Source organism: Octopus bimaculoides, chromosome 14 (assembly GCF_046866305.1).
Source record: "Octopus bimaculoides isolate indiv1 chromosome 14, ASM4686630v1, whole genome shotgun sequence".
Lineage (NCBI taxonomy): Eukaryota > Metazoa > Mollusca > Cephalopoda > Octopoda > Octopodidae > Octopus > Octopus bimaculoides.
Genome location: NC_142941.1, coordinates 7,646,093 through 7,660,507, shown reverse-complemented (window position 1 = coordinate 7,660,507; position 14,415 = coordinate 7,646,093). Strand labels below are relative to the sequence as shown.

The 14,415-nt window shown below is 40.9% G+C and overlaps 1 protein-coding gene across 1 annotated transcript in view; it reads right to left on the bottom strand.

Moving 5' to 3' along the window:
- The window catches only part of LOC106875038 (spermine oxidase), a 37,644-nt gene that overhangs the window by 7,514 nt on the left and 15,715 nt on the right, over window positions 1-14,415 (bottom strand). Inside the window, exon 2 of the mRNA XM_014922994.3 lies at window positions 4,468-5,397. Within this exon, the coding sequence (XP_014778480.1) occupies window positions 4,468-5,397 (930 nt within the window). The remainder of the gene's footprint in view (window positions 1-4,467; window positions 5,398-14,415) is intronic.

Below are 14,415 nucleotides of genomic sequence, written 5' to 3'. Positions count from 1 at the left end.
CCACAGAGATTTGAAAGGATGGTGGTTAAAAACAAGTTTGGTCAAATCTGTTAATTAGATTTCCAAATAGATTTGACGCGTTTGTAATATTAGTTTCAAATATGGGCACAAGGCCAGCAATCTCCAGGGAGAAAGTAAGTAATTTATACTGACCCCAGTGCAACACTGGTATTTTATTTTACCAACATTGAAAGGATTTTGGCAAAGGCAAAGTCAGCACGAGCAGGATTTGAACTTGGAATGCGAAATCGGAAGAAATGCCACTAAGAATTTTGTCTGGCATGATAACAATTCTCCCGACTTGCTCCCTAAATTCAAATTTTGGCACAAAGCTATAACCCCAGTGCTCAACTGGTACTTATTTCATCGAATCCAAATGGATGAAATCAAAGTTGACCACGGCAGAATTTGAACTCACAACATGAGTGAAAGGCTGCTAAGCATTTCACCCAGCATGCTAATGATTCTGCCATCTCAATGCCTTAAGTAAACTATAATCAAATACAAGTCATTTGATCCAAAACTGCATTGTCCAATGTCTTTCCTTTCTAAGGTAACAGAGCGATGTAAAGGAGATTTGACTGTTATTTCTAGCAATCAAAACGACCACACCAAGCTGTCCTCGTTAGCTTACAAACTTTGGCAGTTAGCTCGTCTAGTTGCTAGACTGAAACATAATTTATGTATCCAGTGTGGTTGTTATTCAATAACTGTAAATTATTTATAACAAATTGCACTAATGTTCGTTATCGTTGCTCTATCATATTTACTCCAACACTAAAAAAAAAAAAAAAAATATTTTATAAAAAACATCCAAGTCTCACCCAACAGAAGGTTTTAACAAGCCACCACGTCGTCATTCCACCTGCTAGAAATAGCAGCCAATCTCTCTGAAACCTTACCTAACTGTTTCTTTTACAAAGGGATGACAGAGTTAATGTAGTCAAAGAAATTAATGTTGAAAAAAAAAGTCCAGTCCTCTCTGTGCAGCACCTTAGGCAAGTATCTTCTATAGCCACAGACTAACCAATGTCTTGGATTAGCATCAAAAAACTTAGGAACTTTAAAATAACAGGAGTGGCTGCGTGGTAAGTAGCTTGCTTACCAACCACATGGTTCCGGGTTCAGTCCTATTATATTTCATGGAGGGGTGTTATAAAGATAGAATGTTGGTATTCTGTTTACTTCAGCTTAAGTTACTGTCTGTCATTTATTTATTTACCTCGGTAGTTCACTCCTCTATTATCGCTACAGTCTATATTCCAGAAAAATCAAGGACAATCACCTATGCACAATGTCACAAATACATGAAATAAACAACTTCCTTTAATGCTTATATACACTGCACCAATTTCTTTACAATCAGCTTAATGTCACTCAACACCAACCATATACCCCACCCTCTCTCTTTCTCTATCTATCTATCTCTCATGTGTGTGCGTGTGTGTTAGTGTACAAAAAAAAAAAAAAAACGTACTCCATCTGGTGAGATAAATATCTAACAATATATTGCCTTTGAGACCTAAATCCAAGGCCTCTGCCAGGGGTGTAGCCAGCCCACTTATGTGTACCTTTCCTTCATTGGACACTAAACTCCGCTTGCGAAGACTTTTCGAGGCAAGTGAAATTGAAATCGAACTAAATTCGACGACTGGTACCCATGCCAACATCGTCTCCTTCATTGGACACGAAACTCAGCTTGCGAAGACTTATTGGGGCAAGCGAAAGCGAAATCGGGATGGCACCTGTGCCCAGCGTCGCCTTTCTGGCACTTATGCCCGTGGCATGTGTAAGGACTTTTGAGCGAGATCGTTGCCAGTGCCCCCGGACTGGCTCTTGTGCGGGTGGCACATTAAATACACCATTTCGAGCGTGGCTGTCGCCAGTACCCGCCTGACTGGCCTTCGTGCTGGTGGCACGTAAAAGGGCATCCAGCCATAGAAACTCTGCCAAATCAGATTGGAGCCTGGTGTAGCCATCTGGCTTCACCAGTCCTCAGTCAAATCGTCCAACCCATGCTAGCATGGAAAGCGGACGTTAAACAACGATGATGATGATATATATATATATGCAGAGCAGAGACCCCACTTCAGTTACCCTCCGAGGCACAAGTCCAGGCAAGGTTGTTTATGGAAGACCGATAGTCACCCATGCATACCAGCCTCCCCTCTCCACTAGCAACAGCAGGATGGAGCTCTCTTAAACCTCTTCAAATGCCCAATCTTGAAACTTTTAATCAGAGCTTAGAGCATTGGGCTCACAATCATGTGGTACCGAGTTCAATTCTCTGACCAGGCTGTGTGTTGCATTCTTGAACAAGACTATTTCACGTTGCCCCAGTTCACTCAGCTGTAGAAACGAGTTGCAGCATCTCTGGTGCCAAGCTGTATCAGTTTTTACCTTTCCTTTGGATAACATCAGTGATGCGGAGAAGGGAGGCTGGTATGCATGGGCGATTGCTGGTCTTCCATAAACAACCTTGTCAAGATTTGTGCCTCTGAGGGTAACTTTCTAGGTGCAATCCCACGGTCATTCATGACCAAAGTGGGGGTGGTCTATATCCTTTCAATTATAGGCACACAACCTGAAATTTGGGGAGAGAGAGAGAGAGAGGGGTGGCGAGATGATTTCATTGATCTCGGCATTCAACTGGTACTTATTCTATCGACTCCGAAAGAACGAAAGGTAAAGTTGACCTCGGCAGCATTTGAACGCAGAACAAAGATGAGCAAAATGCAGATAAGCATTTTACCTGGCATACTAACAACTACCAGCTTACCACCCACCTTGTTTTATAAAGAAATATGTGATTGCTATTTGATATATTCCAGTGTTGCTAGACATTTCTCTATATTTGTCATTGAATTGCGATAAAAGAAATGTTACTACTTTCTGACTGACGCATTAATGTCAATTATTATCAAAACGAATGCTAAAGAACAGATTCCACTGTGCTTACACAAGTTGAAATATTTAATGCTAATTTTTTTGTTTATTTTATTTGAAATATATCATAGTAATAAAAAAATATTTTGTTTATTGGTATGTACAAATAAATAGCTAACGATTCTGTCTTCCCAGTTGACAGAGGAATTAACTCAACATACTGAATATTAATGTGTTTGCTTTGATTGACAGCTCCTCAAGCTACATTAACAGCAAAAGAAGAATTTTGGAAAACGCATGCATGTGCACACACACACACACACACACACACACACACACACACACAGAGGAACATGCACGTTAAAATATACACAAACATGCACATGAACGCACTAGCACACACATGTACATACATGAACACAAGCATACACATGTACCCACACAGGAAAATACACAAGCACACACACGTACGTACACGTGTATGCACACACACACCAGGATGTACGCATACACCAGCATGCATGCACACACACACCAGCACACAGCATGCATGCACATCGGCATGCATGCATGTACACTAACGTGCATGCACACTAACAAGCATGTGCAAACCAGCACTTATATACACACAGTAGCACACATGCATGCAGACATACACACATATGAATGCATGCATATAAACATAAACACACGTCTGCAAGCACGGGTACCTACACAACAACACCCACACACAATCTTGTGCAAAATATCTTAGTGTAGCCTTGTAACAACTAAAAAGCTTATTAGAGAGAAATTTAGTAGCAGAAAGTATTTAAAAGCCTACAAGTGCGCGTGCGTGTGCGTGTGATTGCACGTGCTTCGATGTAAATTGGTGCGATGAGCTGTGTGCTTTTATGCCAAGAAAAACTAAGACTTAGCTATTTGCTAAATAGAGGCTGATAAAATAAGTACATGGTGGGATCGATAAGATCGACTGAAACCCTTAACAGCAATGCTGCATTCCAGTCTCTGAAACCATTATAGAAAGAAACACCGATTTCCTTTTTTGCAACAATTAGTAGATAAATAAAAAAATGATTTTGTATCGATTTCGTAATGAGTCAATAGTTACTGAGAAGGTTGCAGAAAAGGGAACAAAAGAGCTTTGACAAAAAAAAAAACAAAAAAAAACGGATAATTAATAAATGAGTGGAATTGAACCAGTGTGTGTGTGTGTGTGTGTGTGTGTGTGTGTGTGTGTGTGTGTGTGTGTGTGTGTGTGTGTGTGTGTGTGTTAATTATATTGGCATGATGACTCTCCCTAAACCAGTGCTCCACAACTGTTATGTCACAGCATACTGGTGTGCCACAAGACGATGCTAGGTGTGCCACAGTGTAACCTGAATATAATCTTTTTGCCTATACTTTTTGTTATATTTTTAGTTCAGGTGTGCCACCAAATTTTTTAGAAGCATATAAGTGTGCCACAAGTGGGAAAAAACGGTTGCAGTGCACTGCCCGAGACAATAAAAAGAGGACAACTTCAGCGAAAAAGTTACAAAGACAAACAAAAAAAAAAAAAAAAAAAAAAAAGAAACTTACCCAATAAAACATTCTTGTGAATGACCTCAAACGAGGTAATACCTCTCACCCAGGTGTCTCCGAGGTTCGGGCTCCGGAAGTTCTCTTTATTTGAGTCTCTCTTACTGTTCCAGAGCAGGTTTATAAGCTTTGTGTCGGAGTCAATTATGGATCGGTCAAACTCCAAAATGATCTTATCTACAATACCGAAACCCAGATGATCGATGGCTAGTAGCTTCCGATTTGGTATTTGTGGGTTGAACATTCGGTTGCACGCAGCCTTCAGCACACCAAGGGAAACTGTGACTATCACATGATCAGCCTGGAATAGTTCTTGGTTCTCGCACTCGACACACACTGGGTGTTCTCTATTCTCACAGTTCACTGGACGAGCCCAGTGTATACAGCGTACAGGATGGTTTAAAAGAATAGAATTTGGTGGGATATTGCTCTTGAGAATTTCGATAACCTTCTCAAAACCTGGGGGAATAGTATAGTGGATTCCAGGCAGCTCTTCATAGCTACCAATATCACTTAGTGACACATCAAAGAGGCTATTGCATCCATTAATGATGCATTCTGATGAGACACGCTGCTCATAGACGAGTAAGAATCGCTTTCTTTCTTCGTAGGATAAGTTGTCAAGATGGTAATAAAGATCCTGATCGATGTAATCTCCAACGCTTTCCATGTTGCCGGGTATATCCAAATCGTCCTTGAAAAAAGCTTCACATTCAACCATACACTGGCCGAAAGCGAGATCGACTTTGTTTAGGACTTCGCCACAGATGCTTGTCCCATCCTCCTGCAGAAAAAGGCGTTTATGTCGTAGAGTTTTGTTCTTATTACGCAACTGTAAAAGCTCGTTGCTTTCAGCAATCTGGTAAATTGGGTTTTTCTCAATGCCGTGTATCCAGTTAGCTCCCATTTCTGCTTTCCGACCTTCTTCATCTGGAAGAAGAACAAACAGAATATATAATATCAACTTCGTGATAAAATAATATAATACAAAACAACAAAACAAAAAGAAAATGTATTACTCTCTCTCTCTCTCTTTTACTCTTTTACTTGTTTCAGTCATTTGAGTGCGGCCATACTGGAGCACCGCCTTTAGTCGAGCAAATTGACCCCAGGACTTATTCTTTGGAAGCCTAGTACTTATTCTATCAGTCTCTTTTGCCGAACCGCTAAGTTACAGGGACGTAAACACACCAGCATCGGTTGTCAAGCGATGTTGGGGGGACAAACAGACACACAAACATATACATATACATATATATATATATATACATATATACGACAGGCTTCTTTCAGTTTCCGTCTACCAAATCCACTCACAAGGCTTTGGTTAGCCCGAGGCTATAGTAGAAGACACTTGCCCAAGGTGCCACGTAGTGGGAGTGAACCCGGAACCATGTGGTTGGTAAGCGAAAAGAAATGTAAATTTAGCTGGAATATCATATTCATTAAGTGTATTTTCAAACATGGGACTTAGAGAATAATGAAGGATGGAAATGAATTTGAAACCTAATCAAAATTATCAATCGAAATTTCATTTCAGAAATGGGATCTCCCCACCCATCACAATCACTTTATGACACACAATCATCAATTCTTGGAGGTGTTAGGTAGGGTAAGTTTTTGTTTGTGTAAACATTTGGAAAACTTGGCATTTGCTATTTTGAAATAACCAACCTCATACATGTACACACAAAAAGTAACTGCAAAATTTATTATTATTATTATTACTATTACTATTACTATTACTATTATTATTACTATTATTATTATTATCATTAGGAGAGTGGAAAACAAGAATAATTGTTAACACATCAGATAACATTTTAGCAGCATATCCTCCGCTCTTTATACATACTGGACAAATCCTATGAGGTCAACTTTGTTTTACATCCTTTCAGGATGGATAAAATAATGGTCAGTCAATTTTAGGGGTTAATATAATCAACTGTACCCCATCCCCAAAATTTCAGGCTTCGCGGCTCACTCAGGAGCTTGGCAGAATTGTTAGCATGCCAGGTAAAATGCTCAGCAGAATTTCATCTGCACTTGATGTTCTGAATTCAAATTCAGCCAAGGTCGACCTTACCTTTTATAGGGGGGGGGGGGGGGATCAATAAAAAAATAAGTACCAGTTGAACCCTGGAGTCCATGTAATTGACACTCCCACCCCCACAAATTTCAGGCCTTGTGCCTAGGAGCACGCTGTCAGTTACGACAACGAGGGTCCCAGCTGATACAATCAACGGAACAGCCTGCTCGTGAAATTAACGTGCAAGTGGCTGAGTACTCCACAGACACGTGTACCCTTAACGTAGTTCTCAAGGAGACTCAGCGCGACACATAGCGTGACAAGGCCGGCCCTTTGAAATACAGGTACAACTCATTTTTACCAGCTGAGTGGACTGGAGCAACGTGAAAATAAAGTGTCTTGCTCAAGGACACAACGCGTCACCGGGAATCGAACTCACGACCTTATGATCATGAGTCGAATGCCCTAACCACTAAGCCACACGCCTTTACTGTGCCTATAGCAGACAGAATTATCATTATTATTATTATGATTTTGGTAAAAAGCAGTGGAGCTGGCAGGATCATTAGCACGGCAGATAAGAGGTTTAGCAGCATTGTCAGGTTTTACGTTCTGAGAATCCAGCTGTAAAACAGTATCTCAACAATATTTATTGCTTAACTTATTGTCAGCATGGTTTAAAAAAAAAAAAAAAAAAAAAAAAAATGCAAATGAGCAAGATAACAGAAACAATACTGTTATTCTGGGATTTTAAGGACGTGTACACCAGAGAGAAATTATATTGTATTTCATGTCAGATAAGATGCACTTTTCTAAAAGGAAGAGAATTCTCGTGTTAGTTCCAACATGCAAAATTGAGCCTGTATTACATGTTTTTAACTGTAACACTTTAGCCAGCCATATCTGGTTCAAATATTCTTTCTGCTTGTTCAAACTGACCAGATCCAACCCCTCACACTGGCCCTACACTGCCATTCTAAGAATAAGCTATTACATCTTTGAAATCTCAAAGCTATGAGACAAGGCATGATCAATTTAAAACAATGTGAATAAATAAGCATTACATTTGACAGAGTAATCAATGTTAAAAAGCTAAGAACACTAAGAATTGGTTTTTTTCCTGAATATGCTCTGTTGAAATTGGGGCATTTCTGATACTCTTTCTCTTACTGGTTTCAGTCATTTGACTGTGGCCATGCTGGAGCACCACCTTGAGGGGCTTCATTTGAACGAATCGACCCCATGACTTACTTTTTGTAAGCCTAGTACTTATTCTATCAGTCTATTTTGCTGAACCGCTAAGTTACAGGGAGGTAAACACACCAACACCTGTTGTCAAGCGGTGATGGGGAGACAAACAGACACATATATACGATACGCATCTTTCAGTTTCTGTCAACCAAATCCACTCATGAGGCATTGGTTGGCCCGAGGCTATAGAAGATACTTGCCCAAGGTGCCATGCAGTGGGACTGAACCCAGAACCATGTGGTTGGGAAGCAAACTTCTAACCGCATGACCAATGTCTTTTATGCCATCCTTTTCTGATTATTGCACATGTTCATCTTGGCCTGTAGATAACCGATTCCTGAATGTTAGTCTAGAGTCTAGTAAACAGAAATGGTTGGGATTTTGGCAGTGACCACCTTGGTTCTGGGCCACAACATTTTTTAAAAATGGGATTACAAAATAATGTAGATTGTTAAAAGTGACAAATTACTTGAGAAAAAGCTTATGGTACCTTAGGCAAGCATTTTATGTTTTTCTTTTCTGGAAACTTGCCATGTACCGGCAACTGATGGATTGTGGACCGGCACCGGTCCGTGGACCACCACTTTGAGTAACACTGCCTGGAGCACCACCGCCTTTAGTCGAGCAAATCGACCCCAGGACTTATTCTTTGGAAGCCTAGTACTTATTCTATCGGTCTCTTTTGCCGAACCGCTAAGTTACGGGAACATAAACACACCAGCATCGGTTGTCAAGCGATGTTGGGGGGACAGACACACAAACACACATATATACAGGCTTCTTTCAGTTTCCGTCTACCAAATCCACTCACAAGGCTTTGGCCGACCCGAGGCTATAGTAGAAGACACTTGCCCAAGATGCCACGTAGTGGGACTGAACCGAGACCATGTGGTTGGTAAGCAAGCTACTTACCACACAGCCACCCCTACGCCTATATTCTACTGTTGTAAAAATCGGCAAAGTTTATGAACCCCACATGAAACCTAAAACAGGTTTTTACAGAAATGATGATCTACCCCTCATACAGATACCACCACCACAACTAAGTCACTTTCACTCTCTAAGGTGTATTCAACCATTGCTACAGCATCCAACACCATCAGACCTACACCAACATCTTGGACTCCACAACAGAGAAAGACCACTTGACCTTCACCACCTTTACACACAACAGCAACTCATTTGGCCTCCCACATATATGAGCAAGAAACATACCTCATTATAAAGCACACACACACACTAAAGATAGTTCAACACTACTTCACTGACAAATACATTAGACTAACATCACTTCACCTACTCACTCTCCCCCTCAACACCATCACAAAATCAACAAGAATAGTAATACTAGAAGGGGAAAGAAGGTCATATATAAGAGGTAACAGGGAGACATATATAGATATGAAGGTCAAACGACTGACACTCAATGCCTTCTTGAGCTGTTGGTTACCCAAGTGGAGAGGATCACGTGAGCTAGGCATAAAGAAGGAAAAAACAAAGAAAAATTTGAGAGTCAATTGCTTTCAAACTCAATACTACAAGTCAGAGTCGAATTTTCAAGCTTGGGTTAGGTGTTTTAAATGCTTGCAGTCAACCATCTGGTTATTCCAAGTTCAAATGTCACCAGGGTTAAAATGGAGTGGGGGAGGACTGTAGAAATCAGCAGAAACAAGACGCCAGTTTCAATGCAATCTATTGCAGCAAGGGAGGTATTTTTTCAACACCAGACAATCATTAAACAATATCAATGACTTGTAGGGCCATGGTATTTTGCTATGCAACCGTAATATTACTATAAAATATATCAAATGTTTTTTATAAGTCAATGCTGTGTTCTACAGTGTTAACAAGTGATGTAAAATGCACTGCTAAGATTATCTCTACCAAAATTCTATAGAAATTATAGTACTGGCTATAATTTCTCTAGAATATCTGGAAAGATAACCTTAAGAAGTAAACAGTGAAATAGCAGGACTTGAAAAGAACGGCCACATTTATTTACTTTTACTCTTTTACTCATTTCAGTCATTTGACTGTGGCCATGCTGGAGCACTGCCTGAAAGGGTTTTTTAGCTGAAGAAATTAACCACAGGACTTATTCTTTGAAAGCCTAGGACTTATTCTGTCGGTCTCTTTTGCTGAACTGCTAACATACCAACATCCATTTTCAAGCAATGGTGGAGGGACAAACAAATATATATATGATAGGCTTCTTTCAGTTTCTGTCTACCAAATCCACTCACAAGGCTTTGATCAGCCAGCGGCTAGAGAAGACACTTGCCCAAGGTGCCATGCAGTAGGACTGAACCCAGAAGCATGCGGTTGGAAAGTAAGCTTCTTACAACGCAGCCATGCCTGCACCTTTGACAATATATGATTTGTAGTCAATTTAATTGACCCCAGGACATAACTGGTACTTGGCATTTTTTATTTTGTTTTTTTTTTGTTATGGTCTCAAAAAGCACAGCAAGCAAGGTTGACTCCAGGAGGAATCAAATACAGAACATAAAAAAGCTGGAACAAATACCACAAAGTATTTTGTTCGGCACTCTACTGACTACCCTCAGCTTCTCTAAGCAATAAGCACATCAAAAAGACCACCAGTGTCTTTATTGAGCCAATTTTACATACTGCTGTTTTGTTTACGGTTGGAGAATAAACGTGTTTGCCATTCTTTTTGATATTCCATTCATTGTTTTGTCGATAATATTTTTGTCTTCTCTTAAATGAATTTTTATCTCTGGTAATACATAAAAACCACTGCAATAAAGAGTCACCCATTGAGGTGAAAATCGGTAACTTGCGTCAAACATGCAAGTCTGGACACATCTAGAAAGCTATAATCTCTAAATATAAAAGCATATTATAGTCACACAAGCGCCAACAAATACACAAGCTGAAAGAAGACTGTGGTCATGACCTGCTAGAAATAGGAGTCAAATCTCCCTCATAATGTACCCAGTCAATTTAAAAAAGGAAAGACACAATGAGTAATGCAGCCTCAGACACACTGTCTGAAAAGAGTGAAGAAAGAGATGCTATAGTCAGGGATAGTTTAAAATATTTTTGATCAACAATGACTTGGGTGGGGTGGGATGGGCTGGATGTGCAGAATCACCTCACAAACACTAGACACAGCATAAGCCCACCTCTTTATTTTCTTAATCACAAAAACCTAAAATGGAGAAGATTGTATGATGTTCATGTCTTTAGCAAAGATATTGAGAGTTTGCAAATGAAACGATACAATGAAACCTTGAATCTGAGTGGCAAACTTGAATTACCAGGAGTTTACTTCTCTTCTCATCTCACATAAAGGCATAGTTACATAAAGTTCCAGTTACACATGAATATGGAACTATATGCCAAGTAGAAAAATATGAAAAGAGGTTTCACATAATATTGTCGTTGTTGTTGGCAATCCGTTGCTTACGACGTTGAGGGTTCCAGTTGATCCGATCAACGGAACAGCCTGCTCGTGAAATTAATGTGCAAGTGGCTGAGCACTCCACAGACATGTGTACCCTTGACGTAGTTCTCGGGGATATTCAACGTGACGCAGAGGGTGACAAGGCTGACCTTTTGAATTACAGGCACAACAGAAACAGGAAGTAAGAGTGAGAGAAAGTTGTGATGAAAGAGTACAGCAGGGTTCGCCACCATCCCCTGCCGGAGCCTCGTGGAGTTTTAGCTCAATAAATACTCACAACGCCCAGTCTGGGAATTGAAACCGTGATCCTATGACTGCGAGTCCGCTGCCCTAACCACTGGGCCATTGCACTGCCACTTCACATAATATATGAAAGAGGGAAAGAGCATGGCCTAGTGGTTAAGGTGTTGCACTCAATATTGCAAGATGTGGTCTCAATTCTGGATTGAGCAGTGCATTGTTTCTTGAGCAAAACGCTCCATTCATGTTATTTTAGTTCACTCAGCTGTAAACGAGTGCCCCGTGATGGACTGGAGTCTCATTCAGGTGAAATATTGTCATCTCACTGGGTAACTGACCCTATAAGTCCCCAGGACTGGAGACAGTAATTTCTAGAGGTTGATAATGATGATGTGAGAGGAAGAGGAGGAGGAGGAGAAAACGAGGAAAGCAAAGAGATATAAGGCGAGTTTAGATGGTGGTGGCAGGGATGGGGGAAACACTCTTTGTAGTTAAAGTTAAGAACATCTCAAAGACGAAATGATGCAGGAAGAAGATACACAAGATAAACCCCCACGCTAGCAAACATTGGAAAAAACCCAAAATGCGAGTTCATTATATCGGTTCTGAAGTGCAACGGTATAAGCAAACAGCTTTCTGCTAATTACATGGTTATTTGAGAGATAATCTTTCTAAATTAACAATAAAACAGGATGGATTAGATAGATGATAGATCGATTAATCTTTAAAACCACTGCCACCGCTAAGATTCTCAGTAAGGACTCGGCTAAATCTGCGTGTACTCTAACAGTACTTCATATGAAGTTGCTGTGGAACGGCCTGAACACTCGAGCAAATGAAGACTGCAAACAGCTGCAGTGAAGACATTACTTGAAAGAATTCCAAGCATGAGTAAACAAAGTGTCATGATTGAAGACCAGTTTTGTTTAGACAAGGTTACCATAGGTGAGTAAGAAAGGAAGGAAGGAAAGCAAGCTAGAGATGCAAGAGAGATAGAAAGTGGGGGAGAGGGGCAGACAGAGGGTGTCTGTGAAGAAATAGAAGCAGAGAGAGAGAGAGAGAGAGAGAGAAAGAGAGAGAGGGCAAGAGGCAGACAGAGTGTGTCTGAAAAAATAGGAACAGAGAGAGTCTGAAGAAAAGCAGAAAGAGAGGGAGAGAGAGAGAGAGAGAGAGAGCAAGAGGCAGACAGAGTGTGTCTGAAAAAATAGGAACAGAGAGAGTCTGAAGAAAAGCAGAAAGAGATGGAGAGAGAGAGAGAGAGAGAGAGAGAGAGAGAGAGAAAGAGAGAGAGAGAAAGAGAGGGCGAGAGAGAGAGGGCGAGAGAGAGAGGGCGAGAGAGAGAGGGCGAGAGAGAGAGGGCGAGAGAGAGAGGGCGAGAGAGAGAGGGCGAGAGAGAGAGGGCGAGAGAGAGAGGGCGAGAGAGAGAGGGCGAGAGAGAGAGGGCGAGAGAGAGAGGGCGAGAGAGAGAGGGCGAGAGAGAGAGGGCGAGAGAGAGAGGGCGAGAGAGAGGGCGAGAGAGAGAGGCACAGTGTGTCTAAAAAATAGCAGAGTCTGAAGAGAAGCAGAAAGAGCATAGGACAGGCAGACAGACAGAGATTGTGTGAGAAGAAAGGGCATGTGAGAGAGGGGGTGGAGAAGGAGAGAGGGCGAGAGAGAGGGGGTGAAGGAGAGAAAGAGAGGGCATGTGAGAGAGAGAGAGAGGGCATGCGAGAGAGAGAGAGAGGGCATGCGAGAGAGAGAGAGAGGGCATGCGAGAGAGAGAGAGAGAGAGAGGGCATGCGAGAGAGAGAGAGAGGGCATGCGAGAGAGAGAGAGAGGGCATGCGAGAGAGAGAGAGAGGGCATGCGAGAGAGAGAGAGAGGGCATGCGAGAGAGAGAGAGAGAATATGAGAGAGAGAGGGCATGGGTGAGAAAGAGGGCATGTGAGAGAGAAGGAGAGGCAGACAGAAAGTGAAAACGCGAAAGAGTGCGTGCGCGCGTGCGCGCGTGTGTGCGCACGTTAAGCACTATTAAAAAAAAAAAAAAAAAAAAAAAAAAGATAAGAATCGGCAAGAAGAATGAATGCTTTCACAAAGATAAACTGAACTATTCTGAAAGAAAAGGAAAATATCAGGTTTAAAGGGGAAAACTGGAACAACAGACTGTCAGATAGAACAGAATAAAAATGTTCTCTGTCTACGCCAAGTCTTATGCAGAGCACTGAGTACACTTGAGTGTGGCAAGCCTAGTAAATTACAGGTATTTTAACCTAACCAAAATTACACAACACAAATGACCAGCCACACAGCTGTTCTTAACTTGGCTGCAATTAATCCCCCAAACAGGGAACAATACCACATTTGATAGCATAAAACAGGGGTTCTCAACCAGGGTGGTCCATATGAGATTTTGTTGCTAAAATTTATGTTCAATAAATTGGTTCTGCTTCTACCAATACACCAAATACTCTATTTTTGTTTCTTGTACGATTCCTAATATTAGATTATAAAAATATAATAGGATTTTTAAAACATGGAATGGCTAAGAGGGTCCACACAAGAATCAAAAGGGGGCCCCAAGGGAAGAAAATAGTTGAGAACCATTGGCATAAAAGACACACAGACATTAGATGCATCTCGATTTTGTTAACACATAGAGGAAAAAAGTTTTAATGTATTAACACATTTAATATAGGTCCAACTACACATGAAGGACCCAGGATGATTATTTTTGAAACATTTGATGTCCTATAAAATATAAAGTCCATCTTGTCTGTTATCGAATACAATATCTCAACTCTTTCAATGGTAAAGACAATTACCGCTCATATCAAGAACATCTTATATCTTCACTCATTCAGGTACTGAAAGCATGCAACAAAGTGCTTCAGAGTCACTACAGATGTTAGGCTTTGCAAGCTCCATCTTATCCTACGTACAGGGAATTGAAGAATTGAATGACATGCAATATATTAGGTTAGAGGTGAGCCAGTCGAACAGAACAATCATGCAGACACTAG